The sequence below is a fragment of the Salmo salar genome, chromosome ssa04 (assembly GCF_905237065.1).
Source record: "Salmo salar chromosome ssa04, Ssal_v3.1, whole genome shotgun sequence".
Classification (NCBI taxonomy): Eukaryota; Metazoa; Chordata; class Actinopteri; order Salmoniformes; family Salmonidae; genus Salmo; species Salmo salar.
This window is the reverse complement of record NC_059445.1, coordinates 85,069,249-85,084,372: the sequence shown is the minus strand read 5'-3', so window position 1 is coordinate 85,084,372 and position 15,124 is coordinate 85,069,249. Positions and strand designations below refer to the sequence as shown.

Below are 15,124 nucleotides of genomic sequence, written 5' to 3'. Positions count from 1 at the left end.
CATGTAAACTTCTGCCTTCTCAAAAGGTCAACAGGTCACTGCGCAATAGCGAGCAGTCCTTTTCCCGAAAGTCTAGCTAGCCATCTTTTGTTGCAGGCTAGTTTGCAGCAGCAGGTGTTATCGAAGAGGATGTTGTTGCTAATTTGTTAGCTTCTCCCCTTTTCAAGAATAACTTTCAACAAGTAGTTAACCTTTTACTGCAGTGGGCTAAATGAGGATCACAAGAGTATTGATTGGTAGTCTTAAACAAATCTACTTTGAAAGAAAAAGTATACACCTCACACACATGGTAAATTACTTTTTTTTTTTAACACAAAAAAACTACACCTCTACCATCTCAGATATAAAGTTGAAATAACGATTGCATCCCGATATTACATCATTTTAAACCAAAAAAGACATGTAAACACCAGAATTGTGTTTATTTATATAAACTTAATTAATTAGTAAAAATATGAATAACATTCCACCCATGAGGCCAAAGAGGGCACTTTTGATCATGGTCTGCAGCAAAGGGGTTGTTTCAAATGATCAGCATCATTTGGTGAGCAGAACTTTCTTCCTTTTTCATAACAATATATTCTTTTCATTTTTGTTGCTCAATCTGACTTGGTGTGCCTGGCAGGGCCTGATGCCTACACTCCTGCTGCAAACAGCGCATTATGACTGAATTAGCCTACTAACTAAGACTTGGGACTAAACTTTTTTCAATATCTGCTTTGAACACCCATTGTTGCCTTAGTTAGGTTCATGATTGTGAAATGCTGTCACACCCTGAAGGCCCAGGTTCACCACCGTGTCTATAACAGATTTAAAGGGCTGTTCAGGTATTAAATGTTTCAAGAAAGGAGTGGATATATTTGGCCTGGCGAAACGGTTTTATGCACTTATTGAATGGAAGCTGTTTTTTACTCCGCTGGTCTTGGCTGGTCTCAGGAAGAAATGAAGACTCCTCACTGTCTGAGACCGAGTCAAGACAGAGGACAAATGTATCCTACACAGAGACAAGACTGAGACACTCAAAGAGACCGGTCTCGAGTACTACGACACTGCTATAATCTCGTTTCTCTCCCTCTCTCTCTCACACATAGCTCTCCCTCACATAGCTCTCCCTCACATAGCTCTCCCTCACATAGCTCTCCCTCACATAGCTCTCCCTGTCGGTCTGCCTGCCTGCCTGCCTGTCTGTCTGCCTGCCTGCCTGTCTGCCTGTCTTACAACACCCCCTGTAGACAGTCCTCCATGGCCTGAAGTTCCTGTATCTCAGGACAGTGGGGTCCACAGTGGAGGGACAGGAGTCTTCTGGCCCTGGAGATCACAGAGAGAGCTGGAGCTGGGAAACCCCTGAGAGAGAGGGAGATAGAGAAAGAGGTTAGAGTGGGGATGGAGAGGAGGGTGAGGTGGAAAGAGTAGGCAGAGAAAGATGGTGGGGGGGGGAGAAGAGAGATGGTGAGGCAGAGCCAGAAACATATAGCTGTATAGTTGTTCTCACCCATTGAAGTGTAGCTGTGCCAGTTTAAAGAGCTGACGTCCCAGTTCAATACTGTCCTCTCCATACTGGGAACGGATGGTTAAAACACTACGCTCCAACTGGGACGCTGCCCCTCGCCACTCACCTACACAGAGACACAGAGACACAGAGACACAGTCACTACAAGAATGACGAGAGGGCAGGTACACACACACACACACACACACACACACACACACACACACACACACACACCACTGTCCTCCTCACCCATAGTGGAATATGCTCTGGCCATGGCATCAGCCAGTTGTCCCTGTAGAAAATGAGTGTCTTTTAGGAAGACACCAGCCTGAGACACTGCTCTCTGTAACAACCTGACAGACTGGTCTAGAGCGAGCGAGGAGGAGGAGGAGGGAGAAGGAGGGACGGTGGGTGGGAGGGGACAGAGAAGGGGAGGGAAGGCAGTGATAGAAGGAAGAGAGAGAGAGAGAAGGTGAGGTTAGGATGGCCAGTAAGAGACTTTTCCCACATCAACAACATTGATCTCATGTGAAAAACATAACACATTTTCACAAGGAAAATGACATGACCAACATCTCTAATCCCAGCCAGTCATATTCCATATCATAAGCAGGTACACACACACACACACACACCTGGTCTGTCTGTCTCCAGGAGGTCCACTGCCTGCTCCAGATGAACCTTGACCTCCTGCAGTCTGAGGTCCAGTTCGGAGCGTGACACACGATGACCGCAAGATGACCGCACACACACGCACCACCCTGCACCGTCCACGCTGCACTGCTGAGAAACACACACACACACACACACACACACACACACACACACACACACACACACACACACACACACACACACACACACACACACACACACACACACACACACACACACGTGTTGATTGATTGATGAGGAATGGGATAGTTTGGCACCATCTACTCTGACTAGATTTTGGGGATGAATTACTAGTCTAAGTAAAACAGAAGTGGGCAGTTGAAACGTTTGACAAAATAGAAACAATTTACTGAGAAGAAGATAGAGAAATGTATGTAAATAAAGATGAGAAACACCCACCTTTACAGGTCCCTTGCACTTCCCACAATGCAGATGTGTGTCTGGCCCCTCCCCCTGCCCCAGACTGCAGGCCTGACAGATACACAGGAAGTGGTACTGCTCCTGTAGGAGTCGCCGACGCTCACACAACACCATCCTGCTGCTGTGAGGACCTGAGAGGGGGAGGAGGGGAGTGGGGAGAGAGGGAGATGGGGGGGAGAGAGAGAGGTGTGTAGGGAAGTGATGGTGAGATGGGGAGAGGTTGGGGAAGAGAGAGTACAACCAGTTCTAAAATAACCACAAGGTGTATAATGTTTAGGAGTATAAACATTGAAAAAGGAGTTTCAGAAACTGAATCAGGAAACACAGAGGAAAAGAAACTGACGATGAAAGACTTGTCAGACAGACAGACAGACAGACAGACAGAAGAGAGACGTACAGATGAGAGAGACAGACAGACAGACAGACAGACGAGAGACGTACAGATGAGAGAGACAGACAGACAGACAGACAGACGAGAGACGTACAGATGAGAGAGACAGACAGACAGACAGACAGACAGACAGACAGACAGACAGACAGACAGACAGACAGACAGACAGAAGAGAGACGTACAGATGAGAGAGACAGACAGACAGACAGAAGAGAGACGTACAGATGAGAGAGAAGGACAGACAGACAGACAGAAGAGAGATGTACAGATGAGAGAGACGGACAGACAGACAGACAGACAGACAGACAGACAGACAGACAGAAGAGAGACGTACAGATGAGAGAGACAGACAGACAGACAGACAGACAGACAGAAGAGAGACGTACAGATGAGAGAGACAGACAGTCAGACAGACAGAAGAGAGACGTACAGATGAGAGAGACAGACAGACAGACAGACAGACAGACAGACAGACGTACAGATGAGAGAGAAGGACAGACAGACAGACAGACAGACAGACAGACAGAAGAGAGACGTACAGATGAGAGAGAAGGACAGACAGACAGACAGACAGACAGACAGAAGAGAGACGTACAGATGAGAGAGAAGGACAGACAGACAGACAGACAGACAGACAGACAGACAGACAGACAGACAGACAGACAGAAGAGAGATGTACAGATGAGAGAGAGGGACAGACAGACAGACAGAAGAGAGACGTACAGATGAGAGAGAGGGAGGGACAGACAGACAGACAGACAGACAGAAGAGAGACGTACAGATGAGAGAGAGGGAGGGACAGACAGACAGACAGACAGACAGACAGACAGACAGAAGAGAGACGTACAGATGAGAGAGACAGACAGTCAGACAGACAGACAGAAGAGAGACGTACAGATGAGAGAGACAGACAGACAGACAGACAGACAGACAGACAGACAGAAGAGAGACGTACAGATGAGAGAGAAGGACAGACAGACAGACAGAAGAGAGACGTACAGATGAGAGAGACGGACAGACAGACAGACAGACAGACAGACAGACAGACAGACAGACAGACGACAGACAGACAGACAGACAGACAGACAGACAGACAGACAGACAGAGACAGAAGAGAGACGTACAGATGAGAGAGAGGGACAGACAGACAGACAGAGACCGACAGACAGACAGACAGACAGACAGACAGACAGACAGACAGACAGACAGACAGACAGACAGACAGACAGACAGACAGAAGAGAGACGTACAGATGAGAGCGAGGGACAGACAGACAGACAGAGACCGACAGATAGGAGGGAGACAGACAGACAGACAGAGGGTCTCTTCTTCACCGTAACAGTGGAGGATTTCCTGTCCAGGACAGATGTCTCTGGATGCTCTGATAGAGACAGCTACTCCAGCTGATACGGAGACAGGAGCAGAACAGGCCTCAGGACCGGTAGAAACCGGTTCACCAGCAGAGCCTTGGTCTGGTTGAGGTGAGACCAGGTGAGAGGTCCTGAAGTTGAGGCTTGTGTTGGGGCAACAGGAGTGGTTTAGGATACTCAGTGTGGGGAATATTGCCGTGGCAATGCGCACTTCCTGGGTGGACTGCACCGCAGTAAAATCACCTGTAAGGTCATGGGAAGGTCAAAAAGGTCATTCTAAGGTCAGACAGGAAATGTTCTTTCTTTGTGTTTACGGAGTATGTCTACCTCCAAAATGGCAGCCTAATCCCTACATAAAACGCACTTACGTCGAGTCCCATGGGCCTTTGCAAATAATAAACAGTGTTCTATATAGAGAATAGGGGCCCATGTAGAACACATCCACCAAACTAAGTACGATAAAGTCTTTAATCTGATCCAAAGACTTTCCATTGTATTGACAAGATTTTGTTATTTATTTGATTTATTTCACCTTTATTTAACCAGGTAGGCAAGTTGAGAACAAGTTCTCATTTACAATTGCGACCTGGCCAAGATAAAGCAAAGCAGTTCGACACATACAACAACACAGAGTTACACATGGAGTAAAACCAAAGCCAAGATACTGTCTGCTCTAACAATGGAAATAGAATGTCCATACAAAAAGGCAGAAGGCAGGCGGGAACATTCTAGCCAATGAGACGGCAAATGCGCATGTGGGTTTCCCTGTGGCTCAGTTGGTAGAGCATGGTGTGTGCAACGCCAGGGTTGTGGGTTCGATTCCCACGGGGGGGGGCCAGCACAAAAAAAAAAGAAATAAAAGAAGAAAAAAATGCATTAAATGAAACGAATGAAATGTATATATTCACTACTGTAAGTCGCTCTGGATAAGAGCGTCTGCTAAAATGACTAAAATGTCAAATGTAAAAAATATGAACAGCAGCACAACTCGGATATAAACATGTTTTTCTCCAAGTTGCCGCGGGGACGCTTCCGGGGTCTCCTTCTATCCGTAACAACCTATACATTACGAAACTTCTATTAGATATAATATATATATAAATATAAATATAAATATATATATATATATATAACATAACATGCTGATCACACCGGTCACGTCGCGGGCGCCAGCGTTGCAAAATAAATTTAAACATACGTGTTATTCAATCATTGCGCGCACACACACTTGCTCGCTCGCGCGCGCCAACGAGCGTCTGCGTTGCCAAGCGCTAAAATAGAAGTCAGTTCTATTTGTGACACTGAGCAAGTCCTGCCTCTCCCATCTCCTCATTGGTTTATAGGAGCAGGTACCCATTTGCCGTCTCCTCATTGGTTATACCCACGTGGGTGACTGAAAGATGAACTGAGTTCGGTCGGTCGTCAAGGTAACTATGAGTTGCCAATCGCCATATAAATTCCAAAGATGAAAAGGCCTGGAAGGAGGAGAGATGACTAGAAACGATTCTGTTGACCGTTTAATGTCTGGATTAATTGTCGGAGTAGAGGACCTTGTGCATTTCAGGTAAAATAACAACTCAATGTTTATATCCCAGGACAAATTAGCTAGCAACAGCAAAAAAGCTAGCAATTGCAAGCTAGCTAGCTAAATTGCCATAAATGTTTAATGGTTTTCGACCTGTACCCAACTTAATTAATATAATTGGTTCAGAGTTTTGTTTTGATATTTTAACCTGTGTGTCGTGATCACGTTTGGTGTGTGGGGGGGGGGACAAAATAAATTTGAGCAAGATAGAGCACCCGGTTTGGGTAATGTGTTAGCCTCACTTAGCAAATTAGCAATTCAATTCTATGTTGATGAAATTCAACACCCTCTCATTGACCTCCATACAAAAATAATATCTCCAGTTGGTCAGCTTCACACTTTATTCTTGTGAGGACAGATGTTAGGGTGGAGTCAGCCCTCTCAGTTCACCTCTTCCTCTCTGACTGATCTAACACACTCACCTGTGTCTCTGAGCAGGCTCACTGCCTGGGCATTACATCTCAGCTGCAGCATGTGCCTCAGAGCTACACTTCCCAGCAGGCTTAGCTCCGGAGCCCAACCCTCTCCCTCCTCGGGGGCCTGCGATTGTTTGCTGCACTTCCTGCTTTCAGACGCTCCTCCTCTCTCCCAGGACACAGGTGGAGGTCCCGCCTGGCGCAGCCGCAGGTAGAGCGTTGCTATGGTGACAGAGCACAAGAAGCGCTGGCTGGGGGCGTGGCCATTCAGGTGAGGCAGCAGGTGGTAGACGCTCAGGTAGGAATCACCATGGTAATAAGCAGAGGGGTCGTTGACCTCCGGCTCAGTTGAGGTGGCGTCACTGGACCCAGAATTCTTCTTCTTTGGGCGCATCTTTTCTGTGATTGGCTTAGAACTGGAATTCTTGGAGCTAATCTTCTCTCTGATTAGTTTAGAATCATTATCCGCGTCTCTGATTGGTTCCCGTGCCTTCAGTACCTCCTTCACCCCCGCCTTTAATGCCACCCTCAGCGCCAGCTGTGACATCACTCCCGCAGTACTCAGCTCGGCTCCGATTGGACACTCCCAGCGATGATGCCACTCCCACGCGCCTCTACGACACCCCTCTGAGCAGTAGCGAGCGTAGCTGCACCCCTCACATGGCACAGGGCTCACCGTCTCCCCCAAACACTGATGACAGTGCCTCACCTCGGTCCCAAACACTCTTCCTGCTTCCTCCGTCTCCTCTCTTCTCCCTCCCCCCATCCCTGGTATAAGCACACAGCTGTAAGCCCTGTCCTCCAATATCACCTCTCCGGCCGCGATTCCCGTGGTGGCCACCAGGTGTCGCCCTTTTTCAGGGCTGAAGCACACGGACAAACCAGCGGAGAGACACGACCCAAGAGCACTCCCATTCTGCTGCTGGGAGTTTGGGGACTTTGGGTTGGGCTTTGTTGAGTTGGTCCTGCTACACACAACCTCTGCCTGGTGCCCTGCCTCCTGCTTGGCGGTGTTTAGCCCCTCTGTCCCGTTGGGGAAGTGGTTGAGGCACTGTGCCCGTCTGTCCTGTAGTTTGTGCTTCAGGTGACTTGGGTAGCCATGGTTCAGGGCTCTGTCGATGTCCTCGAGGCACTCCTGAGGAGAAGAAATACATTGGAGAAGCTCTGAAGTCAAACAATACAAAGATGGAACACACATATTTACACATTCACACGCAAGAGCGAGGGCACGCGCACACACACGCGCGCACCTCAAATAACAATATGTGAAATGGAAAGGTAAGCAGTGAAATCCTGAAGATGATATAAACTACTGAGAAGACTGGACGACAGACATAAACTATTGAGAAGACTGGACGACAGACATAAACTACTGAGAAGACTGGACGGCAGACAAACTATTGAGAAGACTGGACGGCAGACATAAACTATTGAGAAGACTGGACGACAGACATAAACTACTGAGAAGACTGGACGACAGACGTAAACTACTGAGAAGACTGGACGGCAGACGTAAACTACTGAGAAGACTGGACGGCAGACGTAAACTACTGAGAAGACTGGACGACAGACATAAACTACTGAGAAGACTGGACGACAGACATAAACTACTGAGAAGACTGGACGGCAGACGTAAACTACTGAGAAGACTGGACGGCAGACGTAAACTACTGAGAAGACTGGACGACAGACATAAACTATTGAGAAGACTGGACGACAGACGTAAACTACTGAGAAGACTGGACGGCAGACGTAAACTACTGAGAAGACTGGACGGCAGACATAAACTACTGAGAAGACTGGACGACAGACATAAACTACTGAGAAGACTGGACGGCAGACGTAAACTACTGAGAAGACTGGACGGCAGACATAAACTACTGAGAAGACTGGACGACAGACAAACTATTGAGAAGACTGGACGACAGACATAAACTATTGAGAAGACTGGACGACAGACATAAACTATTGAGAAGACTGGACGGCAGACATAAACTACTGAGAAGACTGGACGGCAGACGTAAACTACTGAGAAGACTGGACGGCAGACATAAACTACTGAGAAGACTGGACGGCAGACGTAAACTACTGAGAAGACTGGACGGCAGACGTAAACTACTGAGAAGACTGGACGGCAGACGTAAACTACTGAGAAGACTGGACGACAGACGTAAACTACTGAGAAGACTGGACGGCAGACGTAAACTACTGAGAAGACTGGACGGCAGACGTAAACTACTGAGAAGATCTCATGTTCACCATGTTCCACTCACCCTGTAGCGATGGAGGTGAAAGAGTGCAGCAGAACGGTTGGCATAGCACAGAGACAGCTGCTCTGAGCTCAGAGATGCATGACACACACCCTGCAGGAGAGAGGGGGGGAGACAGGGAGGAGAGAGGGGGGAGACAGGGGGAGACAGGGAGGAGAGAGGAGACAGGGAGGAGAGAGGGGGAGACAGGGAGGAGAGAGGGGGGAGACAGGGAGGAGAGAGGGAGACAGGGAGAGAGAGGGGGAGACAGGGAGGAGAGAGACACAGGGAGAGAGGGGGGAGACAGGGAGGAGAGAGGGGGGAGACAGGTGAGGAGAGAGACACAGGGAGAGAGGGGGGAGACAGGGAGGAGAGAGACACAGGGAGAGAGGGGGGAGACAGGGAGGAGAGAGGGGGGGAGACAGGTGAGGAGAGAGACACAGGGAGAGAGGGGGAGACAGGGAGGAGAGAGACACAGGGAGAGAGGGGGGAGACAGGGAGGAGAGAGGGGGGAGACAGGGAGGAGAGAGACACAGGGAGAGAGGGGGGAGACAGGGAGGAGAGAGGGGGGAGACAGGGAGGAGAGAGACACAGGGAGAGAGGGGGGAGACAGGGAGGAGAGAGGGGGGAGACAGGGAGGAGAGAGACACAAGGAGAGAGGGGGGGAGACAGGGAGGAGAGAGACACAGGGAGAGAGGGGGGAGACAGGGAGGAGAGAGACACAGGGAGAGAGGGGGGAGACAGGGAGGAGAGAGACACAGGGAGAGAGGGGGGAGACAGGGAGGAGAGAGACACAGGGAGAGAGGGGGAGAGAGACACAGGGAGAGAGGGGGAGACAGGGAGGAGAGAGACACAGGGAGAGAGGGGGGAGACAGGGAGGAGAGAGACACAGGGAGAGAGGGGGAGACAGGGAGGAGAGAGACACAGGGAGAGAGGGGGGAGAGACAGGGAGAGAGGGGAGACAGGGAGGAGAGACACAGGGAGAGAGGGGGGAGACAGGGAGGAGAGAGACACAGGGAGAGAGGGGGGAGAGAGACACAGGGAGAGAGGGGGGAGACAGGGAGGAGAGAGACACAGGGAGAGAGGGGGGAGACAGGGAGGAGAGAGACACAGGGAGAGAGGGGGGAGACAGGGAGGAGAGAGACAGGGAGAGGGAGCATTTTTTTATTTTGTTTTTTTTAAAGGGGGTGGATCAGCTTTAATATTGCAGATAGATTGTAGCTTCCACCAATGTAATTGTCTGCATCATTTCCAATCCCCCATATATTTTGGGGTAAATAAATAAAAATAATAAATATATATATATATATATATATATATATATATAAAAAGAAAAAGCACATTTTTTTTGTCCATTAAAATAACATCAAATAGATCAGAAACACAGTGTAGACATTGTTCATGTTGTAAATGACTATTGTAGCTGGAAACGGCTGATTTTCTATGGAATATCTACTTAGGCGTACAGAGGCCCATTATCAGCAACCATCACTCCTGTGTTCCAATGGCACGTTGTGTTAGCTAATCCAAGTTTATCACTTTAAAAGGGCTAATTGATCATTAGAAAACCCTTTTACAATTATGTTAGCACAGCTGAAAACTGTGTCCTGATTAGAGGCAATACAACTGGCCTTCTTTAGACTAGTTGAGTATCTGGAGCATCAGCATTTGTGTGTTTGATTACAGGCTCAAAATGGCCAGGAACAAAGGACTTTCTTCTGAAACTCGTCAGTCTATTCTTGTTCTGAGAAATGAAGGCTATTCCATGCAAGAAATTGCCAAGAAACTGAAGATCTCATAAAACACTGTGTACTACACCCTTCACAGAACAGCGCAAACTGGCTCTAACCAGAATCGAAAGAGGAGTGGGAGGCCCTGGTGCACAACTGAGCAAGAGGACAAGTACATTAGTGTGTCTAGTTTGAGAAACAGACGCCTCACAAGTCCTCAACTGGCAGCTTCATTAAATAGTACCCGCAAAACACCAGTCTCAACGTCAACAGTGAAGAGGCGACTCCGGGATGCTGGCCTTCTAGGCAGAGTTCCTCTGTCCAGTGTCTGTGTTCTTTTGCCCATCTTAATCTTTACTTTTTATTGGCCAGTCTGAGATATGGATTTTTCTTTGTAACTCTGCCTAGAAGGCCAGCATCCCGAAGTCACCACTTCACTGTTGACGTTGAGACTGGTGTCAAAAACAAGGACATTTCTAAGTGACCCCAAACTTTTGAACGGTAGTGATACCCAGACTATTTGCATTGCCGCCCCCCCTTTTTACACCCCTGCTACTCTCTGTTATTATCTATGAATAGTCACTTTAATAACTCTACCTACATGTACATATTACCTCAATTACCTCGACTAACCGGTGCCCCCGCACATTGACTCTGTACCGGTACCCCCTGTATATAGCCTCCACATTGACTCTATACTGGTACCACCTGTATATAGCCTCCACATTGACTCTGTACCGGTACCCCCTGTATATATCCTCCACATTGACTCTGTACCGGTACCCCCTGTATATAGCCTCCACATTGACTCTGTACCGGTACCCCCTGTATATAGCCTCCACATTGACTCTGTACCGTAACACCCTGTATATAGCCTCCACATTGACTCTACTGGTACCACCTGTATATAGCCTCCACATTGACTCTGTACCGGTACCCCCTGTATATAGCCTCCACATTGACTCTGTACCGTAACACCCTGTATATAGCCTCCACATTGACTCTGTACCGTAACACCCTGTATATAGCCTCCACATTGACTCTGTACCGTAACACCCTGTATATAGCCTCCACACTGACTCTGTACCGTAACACCCTGTATATAGCCTCCACATTGACTCTGTACCGTAACACCCTGTATATAGCCTCCACATTGACTCTGTACCGTAACACCCTGTATATAGCCTCCACATTGACTCTGTACCGGTACCCCCTGTATATAGCCTCCACATTGACTCTGTACCGGTACCCCCTGTATATAGCCTCCACATTGACTCTATACCGTAACACCCTGTATATAGCCTCCACATTGACTCTGTACCGGTACCCCCTGTATATAGCCTCCACATTGACTCTGTACCGTAACACCCTGTATATAGCCTCCACATTGACTCTGTACCGGTACCACCTGTATATAGCCTCCACATTGACTCTATACCGTAACACCCTGTATATAGCCTCCACATTGACTCTGTACCGGTACCCCCTGTATATAGCCTCCACATTGACTCTGTACCGGTAACACCCTGTATATAGCCTCCACATTGACTCTGTACCGGTACCCCCTGTATATAGCCTCCACATTGACTCTGTACCATAACACCCTGTATATAGCCTCCACATTGACTCTGTACCGGTACCCCCTGTATATAGCCTCCACATTGACTCTGTACCGTAACACCCTGTATATAGCATCCACATTGACTCTGTACCATAACACCCTGTATATAGCCTCCACATTGTTATTTTACTGCTGCTCTTTAATTATTTGTTTCTATTATTTCTTATTTTGTACTTAACACGTTTTTCCCCTTAAAGCTGCATTGTTGCTTCAGGGCTTGTAAGTCAACATTTCACTGTAAGGTCTACACCTGCTGTATTCGACGCACGTTTCAATTCATAAACCATGTGCCATGGAAAACAGTACAGCGAAAAAAAGAGAGCGTGTTGATGAGAACACACACACACACACACACACACACACACACACACACACACACACACACACACACACACACACACACACACACACACACACACAACCTGTGAGTAGTGCAGGACAGCAGCAGTGTAGTCCCTGGCTTTAAACCTGGAGTTGCCCTCCTTCCGACATCTGGCAGCTCGCTCAAGGTCCTTCTGGACAGGATAGTCCTTAGAAATGCCCGACAGAAAGTCTACATCCTCTTGGCTGAAAGACAGTAAATGAAAAAAAGGGGTCGTTGACCTCATCGTTTCCATGTGTTTGACACCATTCCAGCCATTATTATAAGCCGTCCTCCCCTCAGCCGCCTCCTGTGCTGCTACAGTAAGTGTACTTTTTATTTTTATTTGAAGGATTCTTTGTCACTGATTAAAAGGGCCATATGTTTCAAAAGCCATATTGTGAGGATGAGTATTGACTTTTCTAAAAGCTAAAACACAGCGACAGGATTGTAGTTCACTTGTGATAGTCCTGGGCAAAGTTAATGGCTTAACACTTAGGGAGAAGGGTCATAGGTAGAAGGGATCTAACAAACCATATAGTAAACTCTTTCCTAACTTTAACCACATTTTCCTAACTTTAACCTAATTCTCCTAACCTGCTGCCTAAGTTAATTCTCCTAAACTGCTGCGTTAATTCTCCTAACCTGCTGCATAAATTCTCCTAACCTGCTGCATAAATTCTCCTAACCTGCTGCATTAATTCTCCTAACCTGCTGCATTAATTATACTAACCAGCTGTGTACATTTCCCTAACCTGCTCCTTCATTTTTGCTAACCTGCTGCGAAAATGATCCTAACGCTTCACGAAACAAAAACAGGATTCCATCGAGCCATGACCTGGAAGAAAGTAGAATGCCGCCTAGAGTGTTATTTTACTGTATGCTAGAGAGACGTGCATGTATAGGACACTCACATTATTTGAGACAGGCCAAAATCAAAGACCTCATCTATGTCCAACAGGGACGAGAAACATTTCTTCTCATCAGGAGTGAGTCGGCTCCACTTCTGTTCAACATGCTTTTGCCACTCGACACAAGGCAGGTCCATTCTGTGAAACTAACTTTACTGTAGTTGGAGAGAAACTCATGTGCGCTTCGGTGGTATTTTCACAACCTGCGTATCCATTTTGGTTATACAGACTGCTAGATATCAATGTAAATTAGTAGTTGAGGCTCAGAATCAGCGCGCAGTTTCTCTTTTACTGCAGTCAACGAGAATCCGAAAGTCGCGATGTGACGACGTCACGGACATTGAAAGGCCCATCTCCTGAAATCAGCGACATTAACGGATCCCGAATCGGTTTCCACTAGTTATCACAGCCACAGAGTTATATCACGAAATCTCATAAAACAGAAATGAACTTTTTGGTCTTCATTTAAGTTTAGGATTAGTCATAAGGTTAGCAGTGTGGATAAGGGTAGGGTTAGTTTTAAAATCACATTTTAAGAAGATACATTTTTAGAAATAGGCAGGCATTACGACTTTGTGGCTGTGGTAACTACAGAAGACTCAAAATATTAACGTCTATGGTCGCGCAAAAAAGCTTCAAAATAAAAGTCATCCGTTTATTTGAACACAATAGGCCTATCACAAATTGTAGTATATTGTTTCTGTTTCAAAGATGCGTTCTGTTTATCTGATCCTATCCTCCCATTTTCATGCAATTTTAGGAGGTACTGAGACTTATTGTTGAGTTATTTGGTTATGTGTTTAACGGATTGGCTACCGACTTGCCCTGGCTATTGATACAGAGATTTCTTTGCATCTGTGTTATTATTATTATTATTTATTATTTTTATGTCGCTGCTGCCCACTCTACTCATTGACATGGAGGGAGACTTGATGTTGAACACTAAAGATATGGTCGACATGTTCAAACTAACTACGCATTACATTGCCTCAAGCGCAATTTCATATTCTGACGTCTCTAACACACAGATACTGGTTCAGACCATTCATGAGGTCTCTAACACACAGATACTGGTTCAGACCATTCATGAGGTCTCTAACACACAGATACTGGTTCAGACCATTCATGAGGTCTCTAACACACAGATACTGGTTCAGACCATTCATGAGGTCTCTAACACACAGATACTGGTTCAGACCATTCATGAGGTCTCTAACACACAGATACTGGTTCAGACCATTCATGAGGTCTCTAACACACAGATACTGGTTCAGACCATTCATGAGGTCTATTACACACAGATACTGGTTCAGACCATTCATGAGGTCTATAACACACAGATACTGGTTCAGACCATTCATGAGGTCTCTAACACACAGATACTGGTTCAGACCATTCATGAGGTCTCTAACACACAGATACTGGTTCAGACCATTCATGAGGTCTCTAACACACAGATACTGGTTCAGACCATTCATGAGGTCTATTACACACAGATACTGGTTCAGACCATTCATGAGGTCTCTAACACACAGATACTGGTTCAGACCATTCATGAGGTCTCTAGCACATAGATACTGGTTCAGACCATTCATGAGGTCTCTAACACACAGATACTGGTTCAGACCATTCATGAGGTCTCTAACACACAGATACTGGTTCAGACCATTCATGAGGTCTCTAACACACAGATACTGGTTCAGACCATTCATGAGGTCTCTAACACACAGATACTGGTTCAGACCATTCATGAGGTCTCTAACACACAGATACTGGTTCAGACCATTCATGAGGTCTATTACACACAGATACTGGTTCAGACCATTCATGAGGTCTCTAACACACAGATACTGGTTCAGACCATTCATGAGGTCTCTAGCACATAGATACTGGTTCAGACCAT

The 15,124-nt window shown here is 46.8% G+C and overlaps 1 protein-coding gene across 2 annotated transcripts; it reads right to left on the bottom strand.

The window, feature by feature from the left end:
• Window positions 1-382: 382 nt before the first annotated feature.
• Window positions 383-13,548, bottom strand: smyd4 (SET and MYND domain containing 4). Of its 2 annotated transcripts, none has more exons than XM_014198313.2 (10): window positions 13,225-13,548; window positions 12,372-12,516; window positions 8,623-8,712; window positions 6,356-7,484; window positions 4,313-4,591; window positions 2,567-2,718; window positions 2,128-2,275; window positions 1,742-1,858; window positions 1,493-1,616; window positions 383-1,344 (listed from the first exon to the last, which is right to left on the bottom strand). In XM_014198313.2, the coding sequence occupies exons 1-10, from the start codon at window positions 13,356-13,358 to the stop codon at window positions 1,215-1,217; spliced, it is 2,448 nt and encodes an 815-aa protein (XP_014053788.2). In that variant the 5' UTR covers window positions 13,359-13,548; the 3' UTR covers window positions 383-1,214. The 2 variants fall into 2 exon arrangements, with proteins under 2 accessions (XP_014053788.2, XP_014053789.2); XM_014198314.2 differs by having other exon boundaries at window positions 2,128-2,272.
• Between the last annotated feature and the right edge of the window lie 1,576 nt (window positions 13,549-15,124).